Genomic DNA, 13,993 nt, shown 5'->3' on the forward strand with positions numbered 1-13,993 from the left:
ATTACTGGCAGTGTCATCAGCAAAGCATCCCCACACCATCACACCTCCTCCTCCATGCTTCACGGTGGGAACCACACATGCAGAGATCATCCGTTCACCTACTCTGCGTCTCACAAAGACACGGCGGTTGGAACCAAAAATCTCAAATTTGGACTCATCAGACCAAAGGACAGAATTCCATCGGTCTAATGTCTATTGCTCATGTTTCTTGGCCCAAGCAAGTCTCTTCTTATTGGTGTCCTTAAGTAATGGTTTCCTTGCAGCAATTCGACCATGAAGGCCTGATTCACCCAGTCTCCTCTGAACAGTTGGTGTTGTGTCTGTTACTTGAACTCTGTGAAGGATTTATTTAGGCTTATCCTCTGTTGCAGAGGTAACTCTGGGTCTCTGGGTCTTCCTTTCCTGTGGCGGTCATGAGAGCCAGTTTCATCATAGCGCTTGATGGTTTTTGTGTGTGCACTTGAAGAAACTTTCAAAGTTTTAGAAATGTTACGCATTGACTGACCTTCATGTATTAAAGTAATGATGAACTGTAATTTCTCTTTGCTTATTTGAGCTGTTTTTGCCATAACATGAACTTGGTCTTAGCCCTATTTGGTAAATCTTCTCTATACCACCCCTACCGTGTCACAACAAAACTGATTGGCTCAAACGCATTATGAAAGGAAAGAAATTCCACAAATGAACTTTTAACAAGGTAAACCTGTTAATTGAAATGCATTCCAGGTGACTACCTCATTAAATTGGTTGAGAGAATGCCAAGAGTGTGCAAAGCTGTCATCAAGGCAAATGGTGGCTACTTTGAAGAATCTCAAATATAAAATATATTTAGATTTGTTTAACACTTTTCTGGTTACTACATGATTCCATATGTCCTATTTAATCATTTTGATGTCTTCACTATTATTCAACAATGTAGAAATGGCAAAAATAAAGAAAAACCTTTGAATGAGTAGGTGTGTCTAAACTTTTGACTGGTACTGTATATAGAATAGAAAATAGCTTAGCACAATAAATGAGTAATGCTAATAAATGCTAATCACTAACAGTTATGCTGAAATGCTCATGCATTCCAATACAAAATGCTAATGGTAGTGCCAACGCGAGCGGGAGCTCGAGCTAGCTAACAACCTCAATACACAGTAATTGTACACAATAAACCACTAAACTTAGCTCCACATAATATGACACAGATCTCAAGGCACTTATGTTTAGATGCACACACAATTAAACATCAGACATACAGGGATTCAGTCCACAGCAGGAAAAGTTCAGAAAGTGGTAAAACTGTGGATGTGCTCATCAGGATGGGGATAGCATGTTTCTGACCACACAGAGTGCTGGGGTCATAGACTAACTGAAACTGAAGTCCTGGGAATCAAGGCCAGTGATAGGCTGAAGGAGATGTGGTGATAATTATTTGGACTGACCTTGACCAATAAGACACTAACAAAAGTGGGGGTCCTCTGAATGGGAGACTAAGCTGCCGAAGTAGTGGCTAGAATCAGCTGACTGAAGCTGGCCGTTTTAACAGTAATGATACTTCTCTTCTACCCTCATGTCTATCCTGACTTCAGTTTGATAAGAACAGAAGTCATGAGACAGAATGTGTGTGACATTTTATGTGTTTACGCTTCAGAGCATGCCGTGTCAGCTTTTGTTGTTGAATACTTGCCCACTCTCATTGCTAATCTTTTTTGTGTTTTGATAGAGCACCGTGGACAAACTCTTGAAGGACACCAATCTGGCTGTGGTGATTGGAACTCATTCCTGGAGAGAACAGTTCATTGAGGCAGTCACAGTCAGTTCAGGAGGTCAGACATAACCTGAGTTATGTCATGTAAATAATTCACAAATATGTAATGATACATACAGTGCATTCGGAAAGTATTCAGACCGCTTGACTTTTTTCACAATTTGTTACGTTACAGCCTTATTCTAAAATGGATTAAAAAACAACTTTTATTAATCAATCTACACACAATACCCCATAATGACAAAGCGAAAACAGAAATACCTTATTTACGTAAGTATCCAGGCCCTTCGCTATGAGACTCGAAATTGAGCTCAGGTACATCTTGTTTCCATTGATCATCCTTGAGATGCTTCTACAACTTGATTGGAGTCCACCTGTGGTCAATTAAATTGATTGGACATGATTTGGAAAAGCACATACCTGTCTATGTAAGGTCCCACAGTTGACATTGCATGTCAGAGCAAAAACCAAGCCATGAGGTCGAAGGAATTATCCAGCCTCCATCATTCTTAAATGGAAGACGTGTAGAACCACCAAGACTCTTCCTAGAGCTGGCCGCCCGGCAAAACTGAGCAATCAGGGGAGAAGGACCTTGGTCAGGGAGATGACCAAGAACCCAATGGTCACTCTGACAGAGATCCAGAGTTCCTCTGTGGCGATGGGAGAACCTTCCAGAAGGACAACCTTCTCTGCAGCACTCCACCAATCAGGCCTTTATGGTAGAGTGGCCAGACAGAAGCGACTCCTCAGTAAAGGAACATGACAACCCACTTGGAGTTGGCCAAAAGGCACCTAAAGGACTCTCAGACCATGAGAAACTAGATTCTCTGGTCTGATGAAAACAAGATTGAACTCTTGGGCCTGAATGCCAAGCGTTCTATGACCGGTCTATGAGTGGCCCAGCCAGAGCCCAGACTTAAATCTGATCGAACATCTCTGGAGAGACCTGAAAATAGCTGTGCAGCGGCGCTCCCCATCCTACCTGTCCAAGCTTGAGAGGATCTGCAGAAAACAATGGGAGAAAGTCCCCAAATAAAGGTGTGCCAAGCTTGTAGCGTCATGTACCCAAGAAGACTCCAGGCTGTAATGGCGGCCAAAGGTGCTTCAACAAAGTACTGAGTAAAGGGTCTGAATACTTATGTAAATGTGATATTTCGGGTTTTTTTTGTAATACATTTACAAAAATGTCTAAAAACCTGTTTTTGATTTGTTATTATGTCGTATTGTGTGTAGATTGATGAGGGATTTTTTAAAAAAAATGTTTTTTACAATACGCCAGTAACGCAACAAAATGTGGAAAAATCAAGGGATCTGAATACTTACCGAATGCCCTGTACATATATAATGTGTATATTTTACAGTATATTGTGCGTGTGTGCATGCGTGTTTGTTTGTCTGTATGGTTTGTATCATGGTGTGGTCTTTTCTCCGGCAAATGTATGCTATCGATAAATACTCATCGATAACACTGTTTTTCACTGTCCTCTACCTGTCTCATTTTGCCAGGTGACGAGGAAGAGGGAGTGGAGCGGCGAATGCCCAACTGCTTCGACTACTTCATGCACATTGTGACAGTTTTCTGGAAGATTCTGTTTGCCTGCGTGCCACCTACCGAGTACTGGAATGGCTGGGCCTGCTTTGTGGTGTCCATCATTGTCATTGGCTTACTAACCACCGTCATCGGGGACCTGGCCTCCCACTTCGGCTGCACCGTGGGCCTCAAAGACAGTGTCACTGCTGTGGTGTTTGTGGCTCTGGGCACCTCCATCCCTGGTGTGTGTGTGTGTGTGTGTGTGTGTGTGTGTGTGTGTGTGTGTGTGTGTGTGTGTGTGTGTGTGTGTGTGTGACTGAGTGTCTGCTTTAAGTTACTTTATCTTCAATCCAAGCTAGCTATTTACCCTAAACCTAGCTCTTGAACCAACTATATCCCAAAACCATACCTCCCAACCTCTATTGAAAAAACCTCTCCCAGCCTTAGTGATACTAATCCTAACCTTATTCTAACCATATTCTAAACTCTAACCCAAACCTCTTTCCATAGACACCTTTGCCAGTAAAGTCGCTGCCACCCAGGACCAGTATGCCGACGCGTCGGTGGGCAACGTGACGGGTAGCAATGCAGTCAACGTTTTCTTGGGCATCGGGGTGGCGTGGTCCATCGCTGCCATCTACTGGGAGACCAAAGGTCAAACTTTCCGCGTGGACCCCGGCTCACTGGCCTTCTCGGTCACGCTCTTCACCATCTTCGCCTTCATCAACATGGGGGTGCTGATGCTCCGCCGCCGGCCATCTGTAGGGGGAGAGCTGGGGGGGCCCAAAGTCACCAAGGTGCTCACCACCCTATTCTTCTTTGGCCTCTGGTTCATCTACATCCTCTTTTCCAGCCTGGAGGCCTACTGCCATGTAAAGGGCTTCTGAGGGAGCACAGGGCTAGATAGGTAGATGGGTAGATTGAGAAACTCACACATGCATACAGACACACACACATGCGCATACATGCTTGCACGCACACATACACACACATACACACATACACATCATCATCATCATCATCATTGCCACTGCAACGACACATCTTCGACATCTAGCAGAAGATCCACTACCAGGAGTAATGATGCAAATGTCTATTTTCTGTACTCACTGCTCACAGAGAGAATGTCAGACACTCTCTCTCTCTCTCTCTCTCTCATACACACACACACACACACACACACACACACACAAAATGTAGGGTGTAGAAGAAAATGTAGAAGGAAAAGCTGGTTATTAGTAGAGGAATGTGGTGGTGATGGACTATGTGATGATCACAATCACAGGATGCTAATATGCCTGGTATAGAAAGTGGAGGGGACACCGTGCAAAGACACTCTTTAAAATAGGCTGCTCAGGTTAAGAGGAAAGATATGGATGGAGTGTGAAGTCTGGATCTTGACACCACCGTAGACCACATCAACATGATTCTGGTCTGAGTCTGTCTGGGCCTCAGCTCCTGAGGTCTAGGTATAGTTTTACAGTTTTGGACCAGGCCATGATCTTTGGTAGTCTCTCAACTCACGTGGTCAAGATCTGTCACTGAATACCATCTCTTGTCAGAGTTATTTGGCCATGTAGCTCTTGTCCATCGTGCAACGACAACAGCGAGTTACCTCTTCAGAGGCAACTCGTTGTTGTCATCACGCGATGGACCAGAGCTAGTGGCCAAGTAGGACTGACACAACACTGAGGGGACACCTTGTTCTGCATGCCTTGCCGGCGGCAAAGTATCAGCACCCCAATGTTAATTCCCTAATGTGGGAGCCGGGTAGGAATGCAATGGCTAACACTTAGGTGGACCCATTGTGCAAAACTGTTTGAAATTATATAATTTCAATCAGTGTTGCCCACTGGGGAAGATGCCTTATTTGACTGTAAGGTCAAATAAGAGTTTTGGTTTGAGTCTAGGTCTTCATCTTGCTGCTTATGGCCTACCTATATTAGTTGAACGAGGGCACTACGGTGGCTGATCCAGATAAACTTGATGAACAGAACAATGTAAACTACACATGGCAGATAAGCATCTCCCTTTCTCCCCTTTTGTCCTGTTTGGCTCAATGGATACAGCTGCCTCCGACACCCACAATAACCTCTTCCCCAGCTTTTGTATTATACATTCCCTCTTGGAAATAGTTGTATCTCTATTCCCTATTATGTCATCTTGTGGCAAGAGGTGAAATGCTAATATAATTCGCCTATCCCCTTTCATTTGGGCTCACCCCAGTCTTCATAGCAACAACAACCAAAGACTATGGGCTCAATGCTGTTTAGTAGCATGCTATTGCATGCTGTTTAAAAATTCTGAGAAGCTGCTATGACATGAAATACTGTAAATTATAGAGAAATAACTGAGTATCTGCCATTTAGAGTGACAATGTGACAGAGATAATTCATCCAACTCAAAATGAGTAGTCTTATCATCAATTTATTTATGAATTTTGTCATTAAATGTATGTATATTTTAATGTAAGAACTTACATGCACAAGAAATGACATTGTAATTTATTTCAAGTTGTAACAATTACATTGAAAATGTATCACAGTTCTCAGTCTCTGTTTGATCAATCTCCTATTTTATTGTAATATTTTAATTATTTTGATGCCTAAGATGTGAGATGTGTCTCAGTGTCTGTGGCCTATGGAAGTTTCTGCTGGAGCCAATGTCTATGGCTGGAGCGAGCTCAATATTGGACTAAAGGAGCATAATGTTACTCCTTAGTCCTAGGACCACACATGTTCTGGTTAAAGGGCAAATTGGCTCTGGAAGCCAAAACAGCGAAATACTCCATCTAAATGTGAATCGATTCTCAATTGCAGTATAGTCCTAGAAACATAAATCCCTCTACTTTCATATCACATCAAAATTATTTCACAAATGCAAAATACACACTTACTTTTAATCTATTTTTAACACAGTTGCAGCTGACAGTATTTTTCAGTGACAATATGTTTGTGTTGTCTGTCTTCTGTTTACACACAGGTGTTCAGAGAATCAGATAGCTAATTAGCACAGGTAGTCCACACCAATCTTCCCTCTAAACTGCGTGCGTGCGCGGGACTGCCATACGAAGGAAATATAACCGCACACAGAGAAGCACAAGATTGAACTTCACTCAAAGTTCTAATTTTCCCCCTTAGTTAACACTATCAATGTTTCCCATTACTGTTGGAGTTGTGATAGAATAAACACAATATTAACCATCAATGTAACATACTGAAACAAAACCAACGATGCAAGAATAGTAGGCAGAACGTATTGTGGCAGGATTCTATTGCATTAACATGCACGACACTGTACTCTACACAGACCTGTGCGGCTTAACGAATCAGAACTCTAGTAAGTCTACAGTTGAAGTCAGAAGTTTACATACACCTTAGCCAAATACATTTGAAATCAGTTTTTCACAATTCCTGACATTTAATCCTAGTAAAAATCCCTGTCTTAGGTCAGTTAGGGTCACCACTTTATTTTAAGAATTTGAAATGTCAATAATATTTGTCAGAAATAATGTCAGAAATTATTTATTTCAGCTTTTTAATCCATTCCTCCTGACAGAGCTGGTGTAACTTAGTCAGGTTTGTAGGCCTCCTTGCTCGCACACGCTTTTTCAGTTCTGCCCACACGTTTTCTATAGGATTGAGGTCAGGGCTTTGTAATGGCCACTCCAATACTTTGACTTTGTTGTCGTTAAGCCATTTAGCCACAACTTTGGAAGTATGCTTGGGGTCATTGTCCATTTGGAAGACCCATTTGCGACTAAGCTTTAACTTCCTGACTGATGTCTTGAGATGTTGCTTCAATATGTCCACATAATTGTCCTTCCTCATGATGTCATCTATTTTGTGAAGTGCTCCAGTCTCTCCTGCAGCAAAGCACCACCACAAAATGATGCTGCCACCCCCGTGCTTCACGGTTGGGATGGTGTTCTTCGGCTTGCAAGCCTCCCCCTTTTTCATCCAAACATACGATGGTCATTATGGCCAAACAGTTCTATTTTTGTTTCATCAGACCAGAGGACATTTCTCCAAAAAGTACGATCTTTGTCCCCATGTGCAGTTGCAAACCATAGTCTGGCTTTTTTATGGCGGTTTTGGAGCCGTGGCTTCTTCCTTGCTGAGCGGCCTTTCAGGTTATGTCGATATAGGACACGTTTTACTGTGGATATAGATACTTTTGTACCTGTTTCCTCCAGCATCTTCACAAGGTCCTTTGCTGTTGTTCTGGGATTGATTCGCACTTTTCGCACCAAAGTGCGTTCATCTCTAGGAGACAGAATGCGTCTCTTTCCTGAGCGGTATGATGGCTGCGTTGTCCCATGGTGTTTATACTTACATACTATTGTTTGTACAGATGAACGTGGTCCTTCAGGCATTTGGAAATTGCTCCAAAGGACGAACCAGACTTGTGGAGGTCTACAATTTTTTTCTGAGGTATTGGCAGATTTCTTTTGATTTTCCCATGATGTCAAGCAAAGGGGCACTGAGTTTGAAGGTAGGCCTTGAAATACATCCACAGGCACACCTCCAATTGACTCAAATGATGTCAATTAGTTTATCAGAAGCTTCCAAAGCCATGACATAATTTTCTGGAATATTCCAAGCTCTTTAAAGGCACAATCAACATAGTGTATGTAAACTTCTGACCCACTGGAATTGTGATACTGTGAATTATAAGTGAAATAATCTGTCTGTAAACAATTTTGGGAAAAGTTACTTGTGTCATGCACAAAGTAGGTGTCTTAACCGACTTGCCAAAACTATAGTTTGTTAACAAGAAATGTGTGGAGTGGTTGAAAACTAGTTTTAATGACTCCAACCTAAGTGTATGTAAACTTCCGACTTCAACTGTATATGCAAATATACCATTGCCATATATGGATCTGTGCCATTCACTTTGAACTGGACTGTATTTACAGCATGAGGGTCGTGAGTAGATGTTTTGTTGAGATCAAAGCGAGAGCGGCATGTAGCCACGTGTGCACATTTGTTCATATCCTTTGCTAGTTAGTGAGTTATTATCTCAGATATAGATCATTGATAGTTAACAATGGGGGCGTGATTTCTTCCTACAAGAGCACAAAACTTTCCAGACATTTTTGAAAAGCTAGTTGGGTAAAGAGCTTTTTTTGTCTTAAAGGGGCAGTGTTGCATTTTGAGACAGGCTTGAATAAGCGATGTAGCCAATAGGCAGAGGGTAGCAAAATTTGTCTGATTCTCTGTAATAATGGTATGGGAATAATAGTGCATTTTATTTTGTAAAGTGTTTTCTTACATCAAATAACACAACACAACAACATTTTCAGTCACCTCCTTGTCAGAAGGACAAGTAGATAATCAAGCCCTGCATGTTTTTTTCTAAAGTCTCATGGAATGTAAGGCCTACATTGAACACCACACATTGGTTGCTTCTGTAGGCTGAATGATAGAAAAGCTATTTTCACGTTAAAAGGTTATGGGATGCATTTTCTCCTTTGTTTTTTTTAAATGGTAGACCACTCTGGTATGCCTACATTATGATCAAATAACCAAAGTAGCCTACTTGACCACTGTCTGAAATGGTACATTAAAGTGGGTACAGCCTCAGTGTTCACAGTAAACGCATCTGGATGTTGCACCAAAATTTCACAAAGTTCAAGTTTGTGCTCAGCAGACCTGAAATTAGCTCAGTGACCAACATTTTTGGAAGGAACATAGGTCCACACTATCTTCCATCTGTTTTCCATAAACAAGTGCTGTAACATGGAAATATGGCTGTGGGAACCCTAAACCTATAAAGGTTTGTGTCAATTTAACCTTTATTTATTTTTTTCTCACTGATATGCTTCTAAAACTGTACCGCAAGCGATTCGTGTTCATGTTCAGACCAAGTGTCATGGCTCTTAACAAAACACCCCCCACAGAAGACGCATTCGTCCAATGACTTATGTGTAATGTAATCAGTGGTGATTTTAGCATGTAAATATTGGTGGGGCAAAAAAATAAAAGTGGGATGCATGCCAGCAAAGCCACTACACAACACAATACAACACTAAACAATACATTAATTGCACTATAACAGTGGCAAACTGTACCTTCAAACTGTTAGGGCCTACATAAAGCTGTCCCAACAGCAGTCCCAACATCTTACCACTGCTACACCTGGCTATCAATGGAGCCTTGTCTGGCAGCGAAACAGTTCATTCAGCCTCATTTACTGCCTTTTAAAAAAACATAGCTGATATGGCTGACTTGCTTAAACAAATGTGTTTTTAATGACAATTGAGATGTACAAACTATGGCATAAGGGAAAGGAAAAGGGGGATACCTAGTCAGTTGTCCAACTGAATGTATTCAACTGAAATGTGTTTTCTGTATTTAACCCAACCCATATGAATAAGAGAGGTGCGGGGGCTTCCTTAATCGACATCCATATCTTCGCTCGGGGAACAGTTGGTTAACTGACTTGCTCAGGGGCAGAACAACATATTTTTACCTGGGGACAACAAGCGGATAAGAGGCAATCCATAATTTCGATTAAGACATTATTGAATGAGCTAGGATGGACGTAGTCAATATACAGTGCCTTGCGAAAGTATTCGGCCCCCTTGAACTTTGCGACCTTTTGCCACATTTCAGGCTTCAAACATAAAGATATAAAACTGTATTTTTTTGTGAAGAATCAACAACAAGTGGGACACAATCATGAAGTGGAACGACATTTATTGGATATTTCAAACTTTTTTAACAAATCAAAAACTGAAAAATTGGGCGTGCAAAATTATTCAGCCCCCTTAAGTTAATACTTTGTAGCGCCACCTTTTGCTGCGATTACAGCTGTAAGTCGCTTGGGGTATGTCTCTATCAGTTTTGTACATCAAGAGACTGAAATTTTTTCCCATTCCTCCTTGCAAAACAGCTCAAGCTCGGTGAGGTTAGATGGAGAGCATTTGTGAACAGCAGTTTTCAGTTCTTTCCACAGATTCTTGATTGGATTCAGGTCTGGACTTTGACTTGGCCATTCTAACACCTGGATAGGTTTATTTTTGAACCATTCCATTGTAGATTTTGCTTTATGTTTTGGATCATTGTCTTGTTGGAAGACAAATCTCCGTCCCAGTCTCAGGTCTTTTGCAGACTCCATCAGGCTTTCTTCCAGAATGGTCCTGTATTTGGCTCCATCCATCTCCCCATCAATTTTAACCATCTTCCCTGTCCCTGCTGAAGAAAAGCAGGCCCAAACCATGATGCTGCCACCACCATGTTTGACAGTGGGGATGGTGTGTTCAGCTGTGTTGCTTTTATGCCAAACATAACATTTTGCATTGTTGCCAAAAAGTTCAATTTTGGTTTCATCTGACCAGAGCACCTTCTTCCACATGTTTGGTGTGTCTCCCAGGTGGCTTGTGGCAAACTTTAAACAACACTTTTTATGGATATCTTTAAGAAATGGCTTTCTTCTTGCCACTCTTCCATAAAGGCCTGATTTGTGCAATATACGACTGATTGTTGTCCTATGGACAGAGTCTCCCACCTCAGCTGTAGATCTCTGCAGTTCATCCAGAGTGATCATGGGCCTCTTGGCTGCATCTCTGATCAGTCTTCTCCTTGTATGAGCTGAAAGTTTAGAGGGACGGCCAGGTCTTGGTAGATTTGCAGTGGTCTGATACTCCTTCCATTTCAATATTATCGCTTGCACAGTGCTCCTTGGGATGTTTAAAGCTTGGGAAATCTTTTTGTATCCAAATCCGGCTTTAAACTTCTTCACAACAGTATCTCGGACCTGCCTGGTGTGTTCCTTGTTCTTCATGATGCTCTCTGCGCTTTTAACGGACCTCTGAGACTATCACAGTGCAGGTGCATTTATACGGAGACTTGATTACACACAGGTGGATTGTATTTATCATCATTAGTCATTTAGGTCAACATTGGATCATTCAGAGATCCTCACTGAACTTCTGGAGAGAGTTTGCTGCACTGAAAGTAAAGGGGCTGAATAATTTTGCACGCCCAATTTTTCAGTTTTTGATTTGTTAAAAAAGTTTGAAATATCCAATAAATGTCGTTCCACTTCATGATTGTGTCCCACTTGTTGTTGATTCTTCACAAAAAAATACAGTTTTATATCTTTATGTTTGAAGCCTGAAATGTGGCAAAAGGTCGCAAAGTTCAAGGGGGCCGAATACTTTCGCAAGGCACTGTAACTATTTGTTTAGCACTTTTTAAATGTACTGCGACAGAATTTAGAACATGGGCCATTCTTACAGTGTTCTCCCTGTACAGCAAGTCAGAACCGTATGATAAATAAAGGGGGGCATATAAGCAGACAATGAAAGCTCTTACAAAATTTGATGATTACATTTCTCTAAAACAGGTTATAGGCTATATGTGCACCACCAAGTCAGAACAGTAGGCGAAATGAAGAGGGGTAAACAGATCAAATTATTAGGGTGAGGCACATGGCTACTAACAGCTTACTACACAACATACACTTAGTATTACTTTCTTAGCTACAGTATACATATCGCCCTGGCATATTACATCATTTATGCAGCAGCATACAAGACATTTTTGGACTCACCTTGTGTTTTGCTCACTTGAACAGGAAGGTGGCATGGCGGTCCTTTGTGGGCAAATTTTGTCATCAAAGTCTGGCATTCGCTGGATGTATAGTGCTTTCAAGACAACTGGGAACTGAAAAAAACAAGGTAATTTCATGATGACGTCATTGATCTTCAGGTCGTAGCTCTAGAAAAAGGCCCGAGTTCCCAACTTACAGTTCCGTTCAAAATGTATTTCCCAGTCGGAGCTCGTTTTTTCCGGAATTCCCAGTTGTCTTGAACTCACTGAAGTCAAGTTTTCACAGTTCCAAGTTAACAGTTGTTTTGAGCGCGGCAAAATCATGCTTCATTGACAGCATGGCCTCAACTTACAATTCCGTTCAAAATGTATTTTCCAGTCGGAGCTCGTTTTTTCCGGAATTCCCAGTTGTCTTGAACTCACTGAAGTCAAGTTAACAGTTGTTTTGAGCGCTGCAAAATCATGCTTCATTGACAGCATGGCCAATGTTGAATGTTTATAATTTTAAATTTGCAAAAGAGCCCCTTAATCCCAGATTTGGGACCACACAGCCACTGTCACTGATTCCTTACAAACCACTCATTGTTGAATTTGCGATTTCCAACTTGCTGAGTAATGTTAATGTCCAATGGCCGATGAGCACCGAATACGTTTTATCTATAATTTCTCTTCATATGATAAGGATTAAAAAGGATTTGCCAGTAGATTGTCGACTTGATTCATGATGATTACTGCTAGCTAAGATTTTGAAAGTATGATGTTGACATGATCAGTCCAATCCAAGCTACTGTTCATATAATGTGATTTGACGTAATTTTATCTGTGGCCAATGACCTTGAGCCTTCTTGGACGGGCACTTCTATTGCAGCACCCAAGGGGATAGAATTTACAAAGTCTACCATTAAACTTGGAGGTGAGCAATGTCCCCATGAGTGACAGAACACTGAGCCAATCACGGCGCAACGCTCCATATTTTCTGCTGGCTTGCCCCACCACCACCACAGAAAGCACTGAGCTAGGTTGTGACACCTGCATTTTGGAGCTGCCTTAGTCAAGAAAACAAAAAAGAAACCATGTTTGTATGCGGCTTTATTAACTCAAATATATATATTTGTTGCAAACAGATATGTGACACATATTAATGCCAAAATAACATGCGAAACAGGCAAGTGCTAGAAATGTTGGGCTCAAAACTGGTGGGTCTCTGCCCCACCTGCCCTGAATGACGGGTCGCCACTGAATGTAATATAACTGAGAGTCTTTTTATTTAATTTTTTAGTTAACCTTCATTTAACTAGGCAAGTCAGTTAAGAACATTCGTATTTACAATGGCGGCCTACCAAACGGCAAAAGGCCTCATGCGGGGGCTGGGATTAAAAATAAATCATAAAATATAAACGTAGGACAAAACACACATCACGACAAGAGAGACAACACAACACTACATAAAGAGAGACCTAAAGACAACAACATAGCATGGTAGAAACAGAACATGGCAACAACATGGTACAAACATTATTGGGCACAGACAACAGTGCAAAGGGCAAAAAGGTAGAAACAACAATACATCACGCAAAGCAGCTACAACTGTCAGTAAGAGTGTCCATGAGTCTTTGAATTAAGAGATTGAGATAAAACTGTCCAGTTTGAGTGTTTGTTGCAGCTCATCCCAGTCGCTAGCTGCAGCGAACTGAAAAGATGTGCGACCCAGGGATGAGTGTGCTTTGGGGAACTTTAACAGAATGTGACTGGCAGAACGGGTGTTGTATGTGGAGGATGAGGGCTGTAGTAGATATCTCAGATAGGGAGGAGGGGGGCCTAAGAGGGTTTTATAAATAAGCATCAACCAGTGGGTCTTGCAACGGGTATACAGAGATGACCAGTTTACGGACGAGTATAGAGTGCAGTGATGTGTCCTATAAGGAGCATTGGTGGCAAATCTGATGGCCAAATGGTAGAGAACATCTAGGCGCTCGAGAGCATACCTGCCGATCTATAAATTATGTCTCCATGATCTAGCATGGGTAGGATGGTCAACTGAATCGGGATTAGTTTGGCAGCTGGGTGAAAGAGGTGTGATTACGATAGAGGAAACCAAGTCTAGATTTAACTTTAGCCTGTGGTTTTGATATGTGCTGCGAGAAGGAC

The 13,993-nt window shown here is 41.7% G+C and overlaps 1 protein-coding gene across 6 annotated transcripts in view; it reads left to right on the top strand.

Annotated features, from left to right (window-relative positions):
* Positions 1–5,831, top strand: part of slc8a2a (solute carrier family 8 member 2a) — a 58,259-nt gene extending 52,428 nt beyond the window's left edge. For all 6 annotated transcript variants that reach the window (XM_021617759.3, XM_021617760.3, XM_090186127.1 and 3 more), the window contains 3 exons: positions 1,712–1,814; positions 3,263–3,529; positions 3,798–5,831. In XM_021617759.3, coding sequence (XP_021473434.2) covers positions 1,712–1,814; positions 3,263–3,529; positions 3,798–4,174 — 747 coding nt within the window. In that variant the 3' untranslated portion in view covers positions 4,175–5,831. The remainder of the gene's footprint in view (positions 1–1,711; positions 1,815–3,262; positions 3,530–3,797) is intronic.
* The last annotated feature ends 8,162 nt before the right edge of the window (positions 5,832–13,993 follow it).

Source organism: Oncorhynchus mykiss, chromosome 10 (genome assembly GCF_057628025.1).
Source record: "Oncorhynchus mykiss isolate SJ-2025 chromosome 10, ASM5762802v1, whole genome shotgun sequence".
Taxonomy (NCBI): Eukaryota; Metazoa; Chordata; class Actinopteri; order Salmoniformes; family Salmonidae; genus Oncorhynchus; species Oncorhynchus mykiss.